This window comes from Cebus imitator, unplaced genomic scaffold (assembly GCF_001604975.1).
Source record: "Cebus imitator isolate Cc_AM_T3 unplaced genomic scaffold, Cebus_imitator-1.0 Scaffold396, whole genome shotgun sequence".
In the NCBI taxonomy this organism is placed as follows: Eukaryota; Metazoa; Chordata; class Mammalia; order Primates; family Cebidae; genus Cebus; species Cebus imitator.
In genome coordinates this window covers 1,716,872-1,736,786 of record NW_016107711.1, presented here as the reverse complement: position 1 = coordinate 1,736,786, position 19,915 = coordinate 1,716,872, and the positions used below count along the sequence as shown (strand labels likewise).

The 19,915-nt window shown below is 51.4% G+C and overlaps 1 protein-coding gene across 26 annotated transcripts in view; it reads right to left on the bottom strand.

Moving 5' to 3' along the window:
• The window catches only part of TACC2 (transforming acidic coiled-coil containing protein 2), a 259,898-nt gene that overhangs the window by 97,106 nt on the left and 142,877 nt on the right, over positions 1–19,915 (bottom strand). For 2 of the 26 annotated variants that reach the window (XM_017508628.2, XM_017508627.2), the window contains exon 1: positions 1,082–1,589. The exons of 23 other annotated variants lie outside the window; for them this stretch is intronic. In XM_017508628.2, coding sequence (XP_017364117.1) covers positions 1,082–1,149 — 68 coding nt within the window. In that variant the 5' untranslated portion in view covers positions 1,150–1,589. Of the gene's footprint in view, positions 1–1,081; positions 1,664–19,915 lie in introns of those variants that run through there. One more of the 26 variants, XM_017508629.2, reaches the window with a different exon arrangement.

The following is a 19,915-nucleotide window of genomic DNA, read 5'->3' as shown; positions in this document are numbered from 1 at the left end:
GATTCCCTGCTAAGAGCTGGGGCGCAGAAAACCACAAGGCTTAGCCTAGCATTACATCGCCAAGCCAAGCCAGCTCCTCACTGAAGCCCAGGGGTGGGGACCCGTGAGGAAGCCCCCCATGGGGCTCCGTTCCTCCTACACACACAGACCAATCCCTACCATCTTTTAATCTACACATGAATGACTCTCAAGAACCCACCACTTTACTACCCCCACCCCCAAGTCTCCAGAGAATACTCTTCTCTGAAACACAGTCTTCTCCCTGGAAAAGGGGGTGGAGACAGGTGAGGCTGGGAGGTCCACTTTGGATACAAGCCTGAGTGGCTGAAATGCGACCCGTCAGGTAGACCCATTCACTAAGCCCCATCGTCCAAACATGCCTGGGGACAACCATAACAGACACGTGTATTCTAATAAACACTCAACCAGGATAAAGGCCACTTCTGAGCACATTAGCTCTGTGGTTGAGAGAAAAGATCGGATTCCTGGATCGATGCACAGTCAAGCACTGCCTCCACCAATGACAAGACGGTTCTGCCGTCTTCACTAATAATAGCAAGCGGCCTTGTCCTCGAGTGTTCACCAGAGAGTGAGTATGTGGATGATGCTTAGGCTAACCGGACGGAACGTCCACCAGAGCGCACCACGCATCTGCCCGGCCACACGCGCGGCTGCCGGCCCGGAAACTGGGCTGTCTCCCCGGGCACGGAGCTGCCACGCTCATGGGTTCTTCCTAGGAGGAGGCAGTTGCTGATGCCTGGCTGTTCCCTTGCAGGAAATACCACTGTGCCGGGGGTGCAGAGGAAAGATGCCGACGGCAGGAGAAGCCCCCAGCCATGCACCCGCGGCTGAGCGCCCAAAACCGAATTCCAGGGAATCGTTTCTGCCCACAGCAGTCACTTGGGGCTGCCAGATGCTCCTCCCAGAGCAGCCACCAGGTAAAGCCTTGCAAGGCTGCAGAGAACCCCAGGCCAGCCTGGGCTCCAGGATGCACAGGCATCAGGAAAGGCGACACTAACAAAGCCCGGGCATCCTCTCCTTCCCCCCAGGAAGCCTGGGGCAGCCCGGGCGGAGCACTTACATTGCCTCGGAAGCCTCCAGGTTCAGGTCGCTGGCTGGGGCTGGCTGCAGGGACTGCGACCCTCCCATCCTCGCTGTGCCCTGGCGTGCAAGCTAGCCGCGAGCGGGGCCAGCGTCCTGGCGCGATTCCTGCAGCCGGGAGCCGGGGCGGGCCGGCCGGCGGCCGGGGTTGCTGCACTGCAGACGGGAGCGGCTGCGGGCATCCGTGGCGGCAGCGGTGGCGGCGGCGGCGGCGGCGGCGGCGGGGAGCTGCGACTCGCGGCCCGAGCCGGGGCCCGGGGGGCGAGCGCCGCGGATGTGTGTGCGCGCGAGTGTGGCGGGCGCGCGCCCGAGTGTGGCCGGCGTGCGCGACTCTGCCCGGGGCGTGCGGGTGTGAGCGTGAGCGCCCGTGTGGTCCGAAAGGCTCGTCTCTTAAACCCCCTGGCAGCCGGCTCCTGTGTGTGACACGATGATGTCATCATCGCCGAGCAGCCCCAACGCCAGCATCTTCACAAAGCTCCACCGCGGGCTCCGGAAACGGGGCTGGGGGTGGGGAGGCGAAGACCCTCCCTCTGCCCCAGCCCCTCCCGCCTCCCCGGGACCGCCCGCATTGTGTGGCTTTGAAATGCAAATGAGCCGCAGGCCGGGAGCTGGGGCCCCAGAAAGGAGGGGCGTGGTGGCCGGGCGGGCTGACCACCGAGAGTGGGGGGGGTCTCAGCCCTGCTGGCTCATCCCTGCCAGGAGGAAATGGTCTCTCCCGGCCCAGGACCGGGGGCGGCTGCAGAACAGGTAAACAGGCTGCAGCGGGCCGCGGGAGCGACGCTGGGAGGAGAGGCGTGCGCCCTTCTCCAAGGCGGCTTCTGCCTCCTTCAGGGCCCGGGCTCTGCAGGCAGCGGAGGCCTGTAGCAGGGAGAGCTGCGGCACCTGGCTCTCCCCTCACAGCCAGCCCGGGCCTGGCCTCCAAGGGCCTTTGCACCGCACAGCGTGCAGGAGCTGGGGCAAGCTCGGGAGCAAAAGGTACTGGGCCTGCGAGCGGACTGGGGCTGCAACACCATGTCTGGCCACCAGGTGAGCTCCACAAAGCCAAGCCCTGTGCAGAGGCTCACCCTAAACAAGCAGAGGCCCAGCAAGCTGAGCCGCCCAATGCAGGCCCCTAACGCAGGATGCGTGCACAGGGCAAAGGCAGTTCTCTGTTACATGCATCAGCTCAGCTCTGGGATTCTAAACACGTGCTGGGACTGTAGGAATGTCCGTGACATCCCATCACCAAGCTCCCAACGCCCAACCCCATCAGCAGCAAATCCCCGTCCCTGGACCGTGGCTTGCTGCGAGACCCTCAAGGCTCGATCTCCTGAGCCTCCTCACTGACGACTGCTGGAAAAAGAGTTCATCTCTGTATAGGTGCAGGAGATTTGGGGCACACCTGGGAACCCCACTGTCCCCTCTTGCTCTACATCCAACGCACCCGCTTCCTGCGCTCCCAGCCGAGATTCATAACCGGATTCAAATGAATCTCTGATGGGTAAGTGGAAGACTCTTCCACGTTTTCCCAGCTTTTCTTCACCCACAGGGTGGTGAGCCTAAAAAGTATCTAAACTGTGGCCAAAAGCAAAAGAAAGTAACAACTAAATTGTTCAAAGCATTTTAAAATTGCCTCCAGTGCACTGTTTTCTAACGACAAGGCGATGGACGTTTGGACGGGCTCTTTTGAGACTGCCACTTGAGGTCAGGTCGTTCCAGAGCTTCACCAGGACTGACTTTCCACTGCTGCTATTCAGTATCAGTGTCAAACAGAACGCCAGGCGATCAACATCGCTTTCTGGGATGTAACAACATGAAATTTCCAGGAAACATTGAGAAGGTTTACTTTTGCATTTATATGAAAACAGCTAATGATTATGTCAATCTTGCAGGGAAGGTGGCTGTCAGGGGTGGTGTGACGAGGCGTGCTCTGGAAAGCACCTCCCGAGGAAGCCGTCACTCACTGTCAGCACTGGGTGTCACTTGGTGGCATGGATCCTGCAACCTGTTCATCGTGTTGCCATTCTCAGCACCCTGGGGGTTTGTTTCTCTGTCAGAAAACAGACCTCTTGGGCTCCATATGCAGGTGAGGGCCCAAAGAAGCGTACCATGTGGAGCTGAAACTTCTGGGAGCTCTAACCTGGGCTCCTGCTGTTTTGAGAAAAGTGGCCCTTTCCCTGGGCACCTAGGGGCTGGCCTTCAGCCAAGCCTGGTACTCAGAAAATACATGGGGGAAAAATGAGGAACCACAATCAGAAATCATCTGCCAGCCAGGTGCAGTGGCTCACAACTGTAATCTCAGCACTTTGGGAGGCCGAGTCAGGCAGATCACAAGGTCCGGAGATTGAGACCATCCTAACATGGTGAATCCCCATCTCTACTAAAAATACAAAAAGTTAGCCGAGCGTGGTGGCATGCGCCTATAGTCTCAGCTACTCGGGAGGCTGAGGCAGGGGAATCGCTTGAACCCGGGAGGCAGAGATTGCAGTGAGCCAAGATCACGCCACTGCACTCCAGCCTGGGTGACAGAGCGAGACTCTGTCTCAAAAAACAAAGAAACAACAATGTTTTTCAGATGATATGCAAAAGCACAAGGCCATCTAAGGGTCCTTACCCTTAGTAGGTAGAGGTTCTGCTGCAATAACAAAATAGGGCTTTGAAATGAGACCAGAGCTCAAATCCTGACTTCTCCCTCATTAGCTGTGTGGCCTGGGCCGACTGTTTAACCATACTGAACCTTACTTCCTCAGCTGGCAAAAGAGGAAAAGCATCTATTTTGCAAGGGCACTGGAAAAACTAAATTAAATGCCATCTATGAATGCCTAGGACCAGGATTCTTCTTTAAAAGAAAAAAAATTTCCCCTAAGTATAGTACCATAAAGGAAATTAATGCAGCATTTAAGTGAAGCGCTTTTACGTAGAATCCCAACAACTGAAAAGTTATGACATAGTGACAGGGCATATTACTTAGTGGGACAACACCATCCCACTGGTGTGAAAAACACAATCAAGAACCAGGAGAGAGGCTGGGCACCGTGGCTCTTGCCTGTAATCCCAGCACTTTGGGAGGCTGAGATGGGAGGACTGCTTGAACCCAGGAGTTCAAGACCAGCCTGGGCAACATAATGAGACCTTGTCTATACAAAAAAAAAAAAACCACAACAACAAAATTAACTGGTGTGGTAGTGCACAACTGTGGTCCCAGCTACTCAGGAGACTGATGTGCTTGAGCCCAGCAGGTGGAGACTGCAGTGAGCCATGATCATGCCACTGCGCTCCAGCCTGGGCGACAGAGTGAGAGCCTGTCTTTAAAAAAAAAAAACAGGAGAGAAATCGAATTGAATGTGGGCACCATTGCAGTTGATGCAACTAAAACCCATGTATTAGTTCATGTAAAGTATTTATGGAAGAGTCTCAGACCCTCATGGAAGACCTTTTGATGCTGACTTTACAAACAATTTAAAACAAAGCTGGTGATCTAGTAACTCAGCCTACAGAACATGCAAAGCTGAAGAAAATGAGGAGGGAGGATGATCAGAGAGGAAAAGGGCTGTGCTATGGACTGAATGCTTGTGCCTCCCTCCCAAATTTATGTGTTGAAGCCCTAATCCCTAGTGGGATGGTATTTGGAGGTGGGGCTTTTGGGAGGTAATTAAAATTAGATTACATCGTAAGGCTCCCCTCACGATGAGATGAAACCAGTATAAAAAGAGAAAGGGACACGAGATTCCCCCCACCCTCCTTCTCTGCTGTGTGAGGCAAAAAGGTGGCCATTTGCAAGCCAGGAAGAGAGCCTTCATCAAGAACCCACCCATACTGGCACCCTGATCTCAGATTTCCAGCCTCTAGAACTGGAAGAAATCAATGTTCTCTATTTAGGCCACCTAGGGAACCCCACCACTCCTAGGCATGGGCCTAATGAGACCCTGAACTCAAACAGCCCCCGGGGGCCTTTAGACCACAGTCCGCATATTCTAAGCCCCAGAAGACAGGCTAAGCCCACTTAGACAGGCTCCACTGCAAACCTTCCTACAGACATCCCAAAAGACACCCTAGAAACCTGGGGAGATCAAGGAATGCATCCATCATTTCTAAAAAGCGATTCAGCATATATTAATCCACCTATTATGTACCTGGCCTATAAATGAAGAGCCAGCTTATTCTCACATTACTTAATGACACCTACCAGAAAGATCAGCAAACCCGGTAAATCCCTACAGCCAAAAGGTAAACTGCGTAGTGCAGCCTCTTCACTCCCACAGGGGTTCAAGGGACTGAGCCATGGTCAGAAACTGCAAGTCGTTTGAAGCACCTCTGACACCCCAAGGAAAACAAACGTGAGTGGCTGCACCTTTGCCTCTGGCTTCAGGGAGTCTCCAGTTGCCATAGCAGCGGACTCTCCAAACACTACCAGTGGACCCCGAGCTGCTAATTAGCCTGAGCACACACACTAGGGAAAGTAGGTCAGATCACAGAAAAACCCATCTGGAGGAGCTAGGAATGTAAACACAGATGGAGAACGGGCTCCTCCAAGCCCCGCTCTTCACCACCACCCACGACACCATGGTGGGGAGTGGAGGGAGGCTGAACAAAACCCCAGGGACTTTTCTTCAGGGAGCTGAGTTTGAGACCAGCGCTGGGCTCTCTCTGAGTGTTACCTTGTTCCTCCATCTGAGGCCCCGCACGTCCACCCCCATGTCACACAACTCTGCACCCAGAAGTGCCTGAATGCCCGAGCTCTGCACTGAGCTAGGTACGCTCTCGGCCTTGCCGAAAATTCAAAGGGCTGGGAAGCTGTGTGCCCAGAATGCAGCACCCACACATCCATGTGAGCAGGGGACCTGTGAGCAGGGACAGCGCCTGGGCTCAGGTGAGAATGGTGTGGTGCTGGGCTTTTGCCACTCAGGTATCACAGTCCCCCCATGGACGCTCTTTCCTGGGCTTTGGGGACACACTTCCACATCACTCAGTCTCGTTCCAAAAGTTGTCCATTGCCTTTGCAAGAAAGTCCCAACTGGGCCTCCTGGCTTTGATCTGGCATTGGAGCATGGCAAGGTCCTCACTGTGGGATCACTGCTGAGAAGCTGCCCCCTCCTCAACTTCTCCATCCCTCTCAATTCCTCCAGAAAGTCACATCCGAGCTCCCCCATGACCCCAGAGGGGTCTGCTCCATGCCAGCCCCAGACTTCTCTCTTCCCACTCCCTCGACTGCCTGCAGGGGTATGCCTTGGCGCTGTCTTGCTGTGTTGGAGTCTCAGGTGTATCTGTGTCTGGCATCTCTGCTCTCCAGCCATGCAGGGTGCCCCAGGCATAGCCAGAGCCCCATCATGCTGCAGGAGACCTCAGAGGATGGGGAGAAAGTCCTGGCAAAAGCCCTCTGTTTTATGCTGAATAGAGAAAAGGCAGAAGATGGTTGCATTTGTTTATTTCCAGCGGTAGAGATATTCTGTTAACCTCTTATGTGCCAGCATGAAATCTCACGTGCTCACCTTTGGGTATCTGAGTGGTTTCTTGGGCTTAAGCACAAGCTCCGGTGAAGCCCCATCTTTTCCAGAAGGTTCTCTTGTTCTCTCCTTGCAAAGGGCTGATCTATTTACTGCATCTCTTTCTTACCACCTTCACCATATTTATACCTGAGACTGTTCAAAGTTGTTCACAAGCAAGGACAGCTCTACAGGTGACTTCAGGGGGAAAAAACCCTGTGGATTCAGTTATGACAGAAGCAGAGGGGCTGGGGATTTTACTATTAGACCTAAGGAGGTAACCCAAAATGTGCTAGAAAAGAAGTCAGTAAAGAGAGATGAGACTCACTTTTGTTTTTTGGGTTTTTTTGAGACAGAGTCTTCCTCCATCGCCCAGGCTGGAGTGCAGTGCTATGATCCTGGCTCACTGACATCTCTGCCTCCCGGGTTCAAGAGATTCTCGTGTCTCAGACTCCTAAGTAGCTAAGACCACAGGTGCACACCACCACACCCGGCTAATTTTTGTATTTTTAGTCGAGATGGGTTTCGCCATGTTGCCCAGGCTGGTCTTGAATTCCTGGCCTCAAGTGATCCACCCACCTCAGCCTTCCAAAGTGCTGGGATTACAAGTGTGAGCCACCTGTAATTTCACGCCCAGTCAAGATTCACTTTTATGTTTAAATTAAGGATTGAGAACATAATTGTAATCTTTGATTCCTAGAGGAAGGCAGGAAGAAAGGAGGGAAGGAGGAAGGGAGCCCAGTCCCCAAAATCTCAGGGCTATAGGAGAGCTGTTATGGTTAAGAATTCTCATCACACATGAAAAAAAAATCAGTAACACAAATACCATGTTCAAAAATACTGAATAAGATCCTCAAAATCTTTCTTTACCAAATTAATTCAGCTGTCTCTCTTTATTTTAAACGTGCCATTGCTGGCTTGATATTTCAGCTCTTTTGAGATGGAAATGGTAGGAGACACTCTTTTGAGAGAATATACCCTACCTAATGTCAAAAGGATTTAAGCTCACAATTCAAGAGAACAAAGAAAATATAGGAAGAAAAGGTGGGTAAAAGCCAGAAGGAGTGAGGTGAGCCTGGAAGTCCTGACCTAAGCCCTTGCTGGGGTGGGCTGCGAGTCTGGCTCCAAGCTTCCCAACAGCTAAAGCAAAAAGGGCAACAGCTATGATCAGTTACCTGATTCATAAAATCCAACAAGTGAAAAAAAAGACCATCCCCTGGGTAAGCAGCTTCTGTTGTGACTTTCTCAACCTGCGTTCTCCCATAAGCCCTTTATCAGATGACTGTATGTATATGGTGGCTGATGCCTTCAGCAATGCCCTCTCACCAATGTACTATTCCATTCCATAGAGCTACGTCAGCACCCACTGCAGGGGCTCCTCAGCTCCCCTGACAATCAACAAAATCCAGAAATGACAAAGTTCCCAGGGATGCATTTCTAGTTGCCCCATCCTGCACTGAGGGTCCCCACCACTCAAATTTCCATGGCAACAAGGTTACATAAGAGAATGCAAAGGGCAGTATTAGGACGTCATCAACAGAGCAACCACTTATAGACTTGATCTTCCCTCACATGCTCCTCCTGTCTTCACAAGTCTATTTTATTTGAGACAGGGTCTCACTCTGTCACCCAGGCTGGAGTGCAATGGTGCAGTCTCAGCTCACTGCAGCCTCAGCCTCCTGGGCTCAAGCGATCCTCCCGCCTTAGTTTCCTGAGTAGCTGGGACCACAGGCATGTGCCACCATGCTGGGCTAATTTTTTGTAGTTTTTGTAGAGATGTGGTCTCGCTATGTTGCCGAAGCTGGTCTCGAATTCCTGAGCTCAAGTGATCCACCCACCTTGTCCTCCCAAAGTACTGGGACTACAGATGTGAGCCACCATGCCCCGTGATATCTTCACAAGTCTAGTCTCTGGCAGTCTCTTGCTGCTAGAAGGGGCAAATATACAATGCCAACAACCAGGAAGCAAAACTGCAAACCTGGAAGGAGAAGGAGGATGTCATGGAGTCAAAATGATAGCAGAGAATTACTCGAAACCCACCCAAAGCTGTAAGAAAGGGCAGCTGGCACAGTCAGACCTGTGAGCAACTGAAGAAGAAAAAGTCAGCCAGCATGAGGACAGAAGGTGTCTTCAAAGAGAGACTGTGAAGATCAAAGAACCAGGAGAAGCCCTCAGAACTGTTTATGAAAAAGTGACCCTGTTGTGTAAGCTGCAGAAGTCCGGTGTGAAGTGAAGAATATGCAGCTTTGAAAACCTGGCAAAAATACACTCAAATCCCTTGTTCATTCTAAGCAATTAATGTATGGTTACCATTAAAGTCTACATTTTGTTAAATATAAAATAAAATCATTTTTGTAATTTTTCATTTCTTTTTCGGGTGAAATCTTAAACATTCTTCTCACTATTAACCATAAAACTTCAATTTATTAATCCTTATTATTATTCTTTTGAGACTGAGTCTTACTCTGTGCTAGGCCAGAGTGCAGTGGTGCCCTCTCGGCTCACTGCAGCCTCCCCCTCCCAGGTTCAAGTGATTCTCCTACCTCAGCCTCCCGAGTAACCGGGACCACAGGCACCCACCACCACGCCAGCTAATTTTTGTATTTTTAGTAGAGACGGGGTTTCACCATGTTGGCCAGGATGGTCTCCATCTCTTGACCTCATGATCCACCCACCACGGCCTCCCAAAGTGCTGGGATTTCAGGTGTATGCCACTGCACCCGGCCAAAACGTTGATATATTAAGTGAACTCATTTTAAGTGGCCTTTCTCAGGTAACAATTTCCTTTGGATAACCCAGATGTCCCTCCTGCAACTACCTTTATAGACTGGGTTTAAGGTCATAGGCAAAAATCAAGAGGGTGGCCCACAGCAGACACGTGGCCAAATAAGCTCTCAACCTCCAAAGTTCAGGCTCCTACTTAGAAAGAAAGCCCCTTCCATCCTAAACCTGGTAAAAGAGCCAATGCACTCACCTAAGTCAGGTGGCTGCATCTGTCTAGGATCAAACATATAACCAGTGTTCTCCAACTTTCTTCTAAGGAAACTATTTCCAGGAGGAACAGAAAATTCAGTCAGCCCCACAAAAAAATGTTTTGGTTCTTGTTTAAAGAGGTTTAATATTGCATTTGGTTTGAATGTTGATGTGTTAATCCACTGAGTTCCTCTACAGTTTAAAGTCACTGGTTTTAGAGGCTACTTTGTACTAGGAATAAAAGACCTTTTAAGGAAAACATTTGGGTGTAAACAGAGATGGGGTCTCCCAGATGCCAAAATCAACAGCAAGGCTGATTTCCGAGGTCAGACTGGAGAAGCAGGTTGAGAAGGGCAGGTCTGTGCCTCTGCGGTGTGAGGAGCTCCCCTCAGTGGTCCCATGGTGGGGATACCTCCGAGATGAAAGTAGAGACAGCAAATTCAGAACCTCCACGCCTCTCAGTCCTTCCCTCATTGTGAGCAGAGAGAGCAGCTACCTGCGACTGCCCTGGAGTGAATCTGCAGCATCTGGAGTGAATTTCTTCCCACGCCTGTCAGCAGCAGTCGACACAGAACCTGGCACAGGGCTGCCCTATTTGTGAGCCAGGCAGCAAAAACCAGGCGCTGAGGCTCAGAACTGCTGACTCAAGGCTCCGTGAAGGAACAGAAATCCAGAACGCCGGGCCAGAAATAGCATCCATGAGCATCTATTGATAGCATAAAGTCCGTGGGCAGAGTAAGTGAATGAGCGTGTCAGCATGGGTGGGTGTGTGTGCGCGCTGGCATGTGTGTGCGCTCCTGCATGCGTGTTACCAAGCCCTAAAAATATTTCCCTCCTTCCATAATCATCCGAGAGGCCCTGTTGGTGTAATTCCCTCTACAGCCTGCCTAACTGTGGCCAGCTGCAATTAATATATAATCCTGTCGGAGGCTAAGACATTATTTTTCCTAAATTCTCAAATCTTTAGCAATTGATGTGTACATGGGAAGAAAATCTTCCCCTGACAACAGACTAACCAAATTCCTGCTTCATCTTTGCTGAGTTTATGGAATTGTGAGAGAGAGGTGGACACAGGCATGACAAGGTTTTTTAGCAGCTTGCAGAGGTTTTAGGCATCATTTGGCAAAAAAATAAATGCATGGCATATTTACATATTTTTCCGCATCTCTTTAAACTACGAAGACATGAAGCGTTGCTACTTTGCATAGGCATTTCCCCTGTGCAGTGACTACCTGCCTCAGAACCTACCTGTGCCTGTGATCTTAAACACAGTTTATGCACACACCCATGCTCCAGTCCTAGCAGCAGTGAGGTTGGCTCCAAGAGGGAGGAAGCCTGGCCGGGCATCAGGTGCTTGGACATACGAATGGAGAAATGGGTAGACGCAGCTGTACTTGCAGACACAGAGGAGAAAGGCAGAAACCCAAACTGTTTCCAGCTGAGGCCAGGGCTGAAGGCAACTCAAGGAGGTCCTCCCTGGGATAAGCACTTCCAGGGCTGCAAAGAGACCCCAGGTACCACATGCAGAGCCCAGAGCCAGCTCTCCAGTCTCCCTTACCTCAACAATCTCCCTAGCAGCAGATCTTGTTTGTTTTCGTGACTGGGGGAGGGATGGGAAGACAGGTTGGGTGCCCGGCAGTAAGGTTTGCATTGAACTCACTTCCTCAGACACCTAAGTCAAAAAGATGAATGGGTAACAACGGACATTTTTCACTCACTGGCATCCTAAAACTGACCCTGAGAAGTTATTAGATCCCCTGTGCTTCTGTTTTCTCATCTATGCAATGAAAATAATAACAGTCCCTCTTCCAAACATGAAGGTTGCAAGGTTTAAATGAGATAATATATGAAAACGCATCAGGCACTGCAGTGCCAGCTTATAGCAAGTGTTCAAGGCATGTTTAGCTGCAGCTGCTGCTGTGGCTGTTTTGTGGAAGAATAAATCACTTTGGCCTGGGGAGGAGACTCGGTGTCCCTGCTTCACTCTCTCACAGCATCTCTGGGACCTTAAGCCCAGAGCTCTTCAATCAGGCAGAGGAGTGAAAGGCTGGCAGGCTTCCTGGAGGAGTCCACAGGGATGACCCAACCCAAGTCGTTCCCATCACAGCTTTGGCCTCAGAGCTTGGGACCACAGCCAGTGTTCCAACTTTGCTGGGCTTCAGATTTCCCATCTATAAAATGGGCACAATAAAAGTATCTGCCTGATGGGACTGGTATGCACATTAAACGAGATGAAATATATATCAGGCCAGGTGCTATGGCTCATGCCTGTAATCCCAGCACTTTGGGAGGCTGAGACGGGAGGATCACCTGATGTCAGGAGTTTAAGACCAGCCAGGCCCACATGATGAAACTCTGTCTTTACTAAAAATACAAAACTTAGCCAGTCGTGGTGACCCATGCCTGTAATCCCATCCACTCGATAGGCTGAGGCAGGAGAATCGCTTGAACCTGGGAGGCACAGCCTGCAGTGAGCCGAGATCACACCACTGCACTCAAGCCTGGGCAACAGGGCAAGTAAGACTCCATCTCAAAAAAAAAAAAATAAAAAGATAAAGAAAGAAAGATAGATCAAAAGCATTGCTCTCAGTGCCTGGTACGTAGAAAGTATTCAGTAAAGGCCAGGTATTACCGCAATAACGAAGTAAGAAAACTACAGCCACTCGGTGATGCTCCAGGGAGAGCCTGAAACCCAGTCCCAGCCAGAGCCTATTACGTTGCTCTCCACCCTTTTCTCCACAAGGTCCCAGGTTGCACCGAGTCCTGCCAAACAGCGTTGCAACAGTCAGCGTTCTGGTCACTGAGAGTGAGGATAAAGGATGCCCCTGCCCTCTTTCCCAGCTAAGTCAGTCTGGACAGATGTCTCAGGCTGTGCTGGCAGAGGCACTGCAGGCACCACATGCCAACCTCAGGACAACCTGCCTCCTGTTGGAAATGAAGCAGGGACAATGCACCAGGGAATCATGCCATCAAGTCAGCCGTGTCAACACGCACGTATGGAATGGAATGGAACAGAGCATCACTGCAGCCCACCAAGGGAAGCTCAGTGCCAATCAGGGACACATATGGGGTTAGCACATGTGCACTGGCCACAATGTTAAGCTTCTCCTTGTGGTTTGAGCAAAGCTTCTTTGGTCAGGCTGCAGATCCTCCAACCTGGACGACTTGTCGAACACTGAGCTACATCCTTCATATGCATACACTATATTCTTTCATTTTCGTTTGCTTCTTTCTTTTTGTTGTTGTTGCTTGATCTTCCATCACTCTTTAAGAAATCATTCCGCTTTTGTTCGCTGGCTTTTAGCCCCATTATCTAAACCCAAGAAAGGCAGGCAGGACCCTGTAATTCTTTCTGCATAGCCAGACAATGATGCTCAGCGAGATGAGTATTTAGACAGAGACAGGGGCAGGGACGCCAAGCTGGGGCACAAGGTGGGCAAGTCATCCCTACAAAGACCCACCATCCTTTGCCTCTTAGCCCAGGAGAATGTCCATGTTGGTGGGATCACGTGGGGAATTGCACCCTCTGGCCCTGGGCCCCAGCCTTGAGCAGGAAGGGGAGGAAATGCTGGTGCCGAGCCTGAGGCCCTGGGCAACTTATCCCAGCAAGCCCCTGCCCACGGTCACGGCCCAGCCTGGGAGTAGACATCTCTGCAGTGTCACCCTCAGAGTGTGGCCCACGTTAGAGGGTCACCACTGTATCCCCAGCACCTGCCTTCAGCCTTGCATACAGCAGATGCTCATTAAAAGTTGGTGAGTGAATGAATGAATGCAAGCCACAAAGACAGACCCAGATCCTCTCCATCCCCACAGCCGCTGCTTTAGCTCAGGCTCCCACTGGGACCACAGTAACAGCCTCCACATGGCCCTATGACCTCTGGCCTCTCCTCTATCCACCCTCCTCCTCGCTACCACAGGCATTTCCCCAAACTAAATTCCATCCTGACTCTCCTCTGCTTGAAAAGAGAAGGCACGTTTCTTCACTTCTTGGGCACCAGCAAACTCCCCGGTCTGGCTGTAGCCCCTCCAAATCGGCTGAGGACCACCAGACTGCCACACCTCCCTCCAGTCGCTCCCCACTGACCCGCTGCCTGAACCTGCCGGGCCTCGCCACAGCCCCAAGCTTTGGCACATTCGGTTCCTCCTCCCTGAAGCACTTTTGCCCTTCTTTACCCTCAGCAAACACCTAGTCATGCTGCAAAACTCATTGACGATGCTGCCTCCTCTGGGAAGCCTTCCCAGCTTCTCCAGGCAGAGTCAGGTGCTCTGGTCTTGAGTCTTTTGTCCTCAGCTCCATTGGAGAGTTTATCGTGTTGTATTATGTTCAGTTTATCACGCTGTATTGTTCTGTTTCCAGAGCAGCTGCCTCTGTCTGCCTCCTTTCCCCCATCACTGCTGGAAGCTGGAGTTAGGGGGCACAGGGGCGGGGTTAGTGTTAATTCAATGCCTCTTGTCAAACACTGAGATACATTCTTCACATACATTTACTACTCATAATAACCCCCAAGAGGTGGGTACTACTAACCTCAACCTAAAGAGGCAGAAACCAAGGCTCAGAGTAGTCAAGTAACTTACCCCACATCACACAGCTGGTAAACAGGCCAAGGGGCATGTCTTTCCAACTTCATGCTCCTTCCCCTGCGCCACGTTATGAATAGTCCATGGCACAAAATCAACCAGGATGTATCTGCTGAGAGGCTGACAGGCTGGCAGGATCAAAAAATGCAAACAAAGCAGAAGAGAGGACCCAGGAAGGCTGCATGACTCCACCTAGACTCCAGCGCTCAGCATGTCCTGCCAGTGAAGTATTAAAGAAACTGACTGCATCAACATGGGCAGGCACTCAGGCATGGAGGGTCCTGAGCCATACATGCTCGTGCTACATCCCATCCTACCTGCCTCCCAGAGCCCTGCCTCCCTTTGTTTGGGGGTCTATTTCTCCACCTTCTTTTGGGGCAGCCTGTAAACAGCCATCTCCTGGCCACCCCTCTTTGCATGTCCACTGGGTCTGAGGGCTCGAGAGCATGCACTTGGCTTGGAAGGAAAGAGGCCTCCTGGAGTGGAGGCACCTAAAACCATCCAGTGGCAGCTGAGGGCCGTCCCTGGGCCGCCGTGCTAGGGGAAGGGGGTGGGCTCCTAGCCTCAGCTGCCCCTATTTGGGGCAAGCAGGGCCCCCACACGGCCCTGAAGCCTTCCACCCAGCACTGCAGTGCTGAGCATATCTGGCCACACCCTCACAGACTCCTGCTCCTCCCAGAGCCCCACTTCAGGGTGGGATCCCTTCTAGGCTGCTCCAGGGGCCGCGGGACTGCAGCCCAGATGACGTCACAAGCCGAAGCTTTGCAGCTTCTCCCAGTTATGCCCCCAGAGGAGGGCCAAGGAGCCCTGCTGCCTCCACCTCTCCTTCCCCTCCCCTCCCAGCTGCCGAGCTGGGCCCACAGGACTGAGGGGCCACCTTCTAACTGATGACCTCTGCTCTTGCTCTTCAGGCTGAAGCCAGGGTGGCCCAGCACCTGCCCCACTGCAGCTCACATTCAGCAGACTGAGCAGGACCCAGGGGACCCATCGATGCCTCCGCGTGTCTCACTGGCCGGCAACACGGCTCAGTGTAGTTATGCTCAGTCTGCCCTGAACACAATGACCTTAGAGGCAAGGGAACAATGGAAACTTGGCCTCCATAACCAAGCTACCATGCCACGAGACTGCAGAGACCCTCAGCCCGACAACCCAGCCCCTTTCCCCGGTGAGACAGAGAGGCTCATCCAAACCCCACCTACGAGGCAAAGTGCCACGTGCGGAGCAGGCTGGTGAACAGGCTCCAGTGTGAAGATACATGGTGTTTTCCAAGGGGTGCACCTCTCTAACATGGGTGGAGGGAATGGGGGGTTTCTGCCCTTCCCTCCTGAGCAGAAAAAGCTCTCAGGTCTTGGGGAAGTGTTGACAGAGGGAAGGGAGCAATTTGGGGCAGGCTGTCCGAGGTGAGTGGGCTAGGAGCATGGGGGCGTCTCACCCAAAAGCCTGAAGAGCCACGGCCACAGCCCCCATGGCCATAGCTCAGGCCAGCATTTCTCAAGGGTGCTGTCTCCTGGGCATCCTGCCCCAGCACCAGGGCTCCGGCTTCCTCCCTCAAGAAGCTCAGCTGCTTCTCCTGTCCCGTTTCTCCCAGGGCCAACCAGACAGCCCTCAGCCAGGTTTCCAAGTCACCAATTCCTAGGGGCCAGCTGTCCGCAGCAGGGAGTGAGAGGCCAGCCCTGAAGAGAGGTGCCATTTGTGCGGCTCACACCCCTCTCAGCTCACGTCCCACACTCCAGGCTCTTTGCCACAAGCCCCCAGAGGTCAGCCGCGGTGGCCTCGGTGAGGTAAGGGCTCTCAACTTCTATTCCTGGAAATTTTTATTATCAGACCCCTCGCCTGGCCTCAGCCTCAAACAGCTCTCCAAAGAGGTGACAGCTCTGGAAATGTCAGGGTGACCTGCTGACCCCACAAGGCTCAGGGGGCTATGCTGGCAAAGAAAGGAAGGCCCAGCAGAAGCGTGGTCGAGCAGCGATGGTCTTCCTCCCAGGCAGGGTAGGAGGCAGAGACTCGAAGCTCTCTCTCCTTCCCAGAGCCTCTTTTCTCCCTCTCAAAGTCACATCTGTTCTCCCCAAGGCCTTTGGCCTAATGATTACCAATGAGTGTGGGGGAGGGGAGTGTGAGAACTCCTGGAGAAAAGCTATTTGCACTGGAAATGTGGGATTGTGTCATCATTTCCAAGCAGCCATGAGAAGCAGGAAGAGGCAGCAGGAAGTCACCCAGCATGTTTGCAAGAACAGAGCAGCTGTCGATTCTGTAAGAAGTGCCCTGGGCTTTCTTTGTCACTGCACCAGGTCTCACAGCCTCACTGCTCCCCTCCAAGCCCAAAGAGAGAAGGCAAAGCCACAGATGTGGCCGGAACTGCAGCTGCCTGTGCTTAACACCCAGAAGGCGTGCTGACTCCAGTAGGAGACGCCTGGCTGGAGGTGGGAACCCAGGGAGGAAGCACTTCCAAATCATGAGTCCAACCAGGACCTCGAATTCTGGCTCAGGGCTGGGCATGATGGCTCATGCCTGTAGTCCCAGCACTTTGGGAGGCCAAGGCAGTCGGATCATCTGAGGTCAGGAGTTCGAGACCAGCCTGACCAACATGGTGAAATCCCATCTCCACTAAAAATACAAAAGCTAGGCAGGCTTGGTGGTGGGTGCCTGTAATCCCAGCTACTCGGGAGGCTGAGGCAGAAGAATCGCTTAAACCTGGGAGGCAGGAGTTGCAGTGAGATGAGATTGCACCACTGCACTCCAGCCTGGGCTACAAGAGCGAAACTCAAAAAATAATAATAACAAATATAATAATAATAAAATTCTGGTCCAGGCTGGGTGAATAATGACCTCCATTTCAGTGAAATAAAATGTTCAACCTTACATTTGTGGAAACTTGCTTTGAAAACCCCCAGGAACTCATCCGAAGGGAAGAAACACAGTTTACTGGATCCCTGGATCCAGGCCACGGCCCCATGGCTGAAAGCAGCTGTGGAGAAAGTTGTTGAGGTGGAACTACACTGAAGACAGTGATCGAACCACAGCTGTCCGGGAGCCCCAGGAAATGGGGCCTCAATCCTAAAACCACTCCTGCCTGGGCAGGTAGCCAGCCAGATCTTTAACAATGCAAATCCCATCATATCACTTAAGGTCTTGGGGCTTCTGGACGCTTAAAAGAAAGCCCAGGGAGCCCATGACCAAAGCTGCTACAATCAGAGCAATGAAACAATGAAGTATTAGATTATGACCCACAGAATAAAACAAAGATCCAGGAGTCCACGCAGATCTAAATACATGATTGAATAACAAATGGAAGAGACAAATCTCCAGTGCAGAAGAACTCTAATAATTTCTGTAGATGCTCTGCCCTAACAGAGGAGGAGGGCAACTCTTCACCCCTTAAGTGTGTACGTAGTAACTTTCTTCCACAGACTGTAGTACTGAAAGGGGTTAAAAAAAAAAAAAAAAAAAAAGGAACTTGACCAGGCCCGGCGGCTCACGCCTGTAATCCCAGCACTGTGGGAGGCTGAGGCGGGAGGATCACTTGAGGTTGGGAGCTTGGCCAACATGGTGAAACCCTGACTCCACTACAAATACAAAAATTAGCTGGGTGTGGTGGCAGGAGCCTGTCATTCCAGCTACTCGGGAGGCTGAGGCAGGAGAATTGCTTGAGCCTCAGGGGCAGAGATTGCCGTAAGTGGAGATCGCACCACTGGACTCTAGCCTGGGCAACAGAGGGAGACTCTGTCTCAATTAAATAAAAAAGTAACTGTACAGTGGAGACACCCAACAAACATGACCTCAGCCAAGCAACTGAGGTCAATGTCAGCAGTGTATGTCATGATGATGGTATCCACCCTTGACAGGATGTGATGTAAATGGCACTTGATCTCTGTCCTTCCTCCCAAAACCCACAGGCCCGGTCCAATCATGAGAAGAGCATCAGGCAAATTCCAATAGTGGGGCATTCTACAAAATACCTGACCAGAACTCCTCCAAACTGTCAAGGTCACCAAAAACAAGGCAAGTCTAAGAAGAAACTGCCACAGCCAAGAGGCAGCTACAGAAACAAAATGGAAATGTGGTATCCTGGATGGGATCCAGGAACAGAAAACGGACGTTAGAGAAAAACTAAGGAAACGTGTATCAACTATTGTCTGAGTCCATTTTCTATTGCTTATAACAGAATACCTGAAACTGGATGACTTATTAAGAAAAGCAGTTGATTTCTTACAGTTACGGAGTCTGAGAAGTCAAAGGTCAAGGGGCTGCATCTGGTGAGGGCCTTCTTGCTGGTGGGGACTCTGCAGAGTCTGAAGGTGGTGCAGGGCATCCTATAATGAGGGGGCTGGGCGAGCTGGCTCAGGTCTTTCTTCCTCTTCCTATAAAGCCACCAGTCCTACTCCCATAATAACCCAGCAATCCATTAATCCATGAATGGATCAACCCATTCATGAGTGCAGAGCTTCATGACCCAATCGCCTCTTAAAGGCCTCACCTCTCAATACTGCCATGTTGGGGGTTAAGTTTCAACACGAGTTTTGGAGGCAACAAATACTCAAACCATAGCAACCATAGACTTTAATTATTATAATAAAGATGTATCAATATATCAATAACGATTTTTTTTTTTTTTGAGACAGAGCCTTGCTCTGTTACCCAGGCTGGAGTACGATGGCACAATCTTGGCTCACTGCAACCTCTACCACCCAGGTTCAAGCGATTCTTGTGCCTCAGTCTCCCAAGTAGCTAAGATTACAGGCCCTGCCACCACGCCCAGCTAATGTTTTTGTATTTTTCATAGAGACAGGGTTTCACCATGTTGGCCAGGCTGGTCTTGAACTCCTGACCTCATGTGATCTGCCCAGTTTGGCCTCCCAAAGTTCTGGGATTACAGGCCTGAGTCACCACACCCAACCAATAATGGTTTATTAATTGTACCAAATTACCTTACTATCATTAAGATGTTAATAACAGAAACTGTGTTATAGATAAATAGGAACTTTTGACCCTGTCTTCTCTTTCTGTAAATCTAAACTATTATTTTTAAAAATCTATTAATAAAAAAATTCTATCAAAGGAAACAAAAGATGAAGGCCTCAGTCCTTCCTGCCACCCACTGTATGGCAGCCACCTGGCCCTGCCCACTGGGCCACCTTGCTCTCCTTTCAACTGGGCTCCCCTGCTCTGCCTTCTCTTCCCTCAGGGTCCATGCATGTGCTGTTCCTCCTCAGCAATATCTATTCTCTCCCCAGCATGTTCAGCACCCCCAGCCCATGCATAAACACAGTCAGCTTAAGCTCTCAGTTACTTCCCTGGGAAGCCATCCTCAGCTACCCAGACTAAGTGAGGTTGTGGGTCACATCCACCCAGGGTGCTGCACTTCTCCCCCAGTAACTGATCGCGCCACGTCTGTCTTCTCCGGCACTGGATGCTCCTCAAGGGCAGGAAGGTGCCTGTCTTCCAGACCTCTGTGTCCTGTCCCTAACACAGTGATTGGCCCAGAGGAACCCCAAGTTCATGCTGCTGAATGCTCAGATGTGTAAATTAATGAAAGTCAGAAGCAACCCACATACAGCAGGCTGCAGGCCTAAAGGTGAGATCACCCAGTGTGCCCTCTATGACAGGTTGAGAGCTGTGAGCCCAGCTGACCTCAGGAATGAAGGACACAGAGCAAATGGGTACCATTTGTGCCTGCTGGTACCAGGAGGCATCAGGGATGCTCTCGGAGCCCAAGACTGCAACAGCAAAAGGTCTGGAGGTTGATGTTTTTATTTTAGATTTCATCAGAAATCTACTCTAGCCCTTGGATAAGCTTCTTTAAA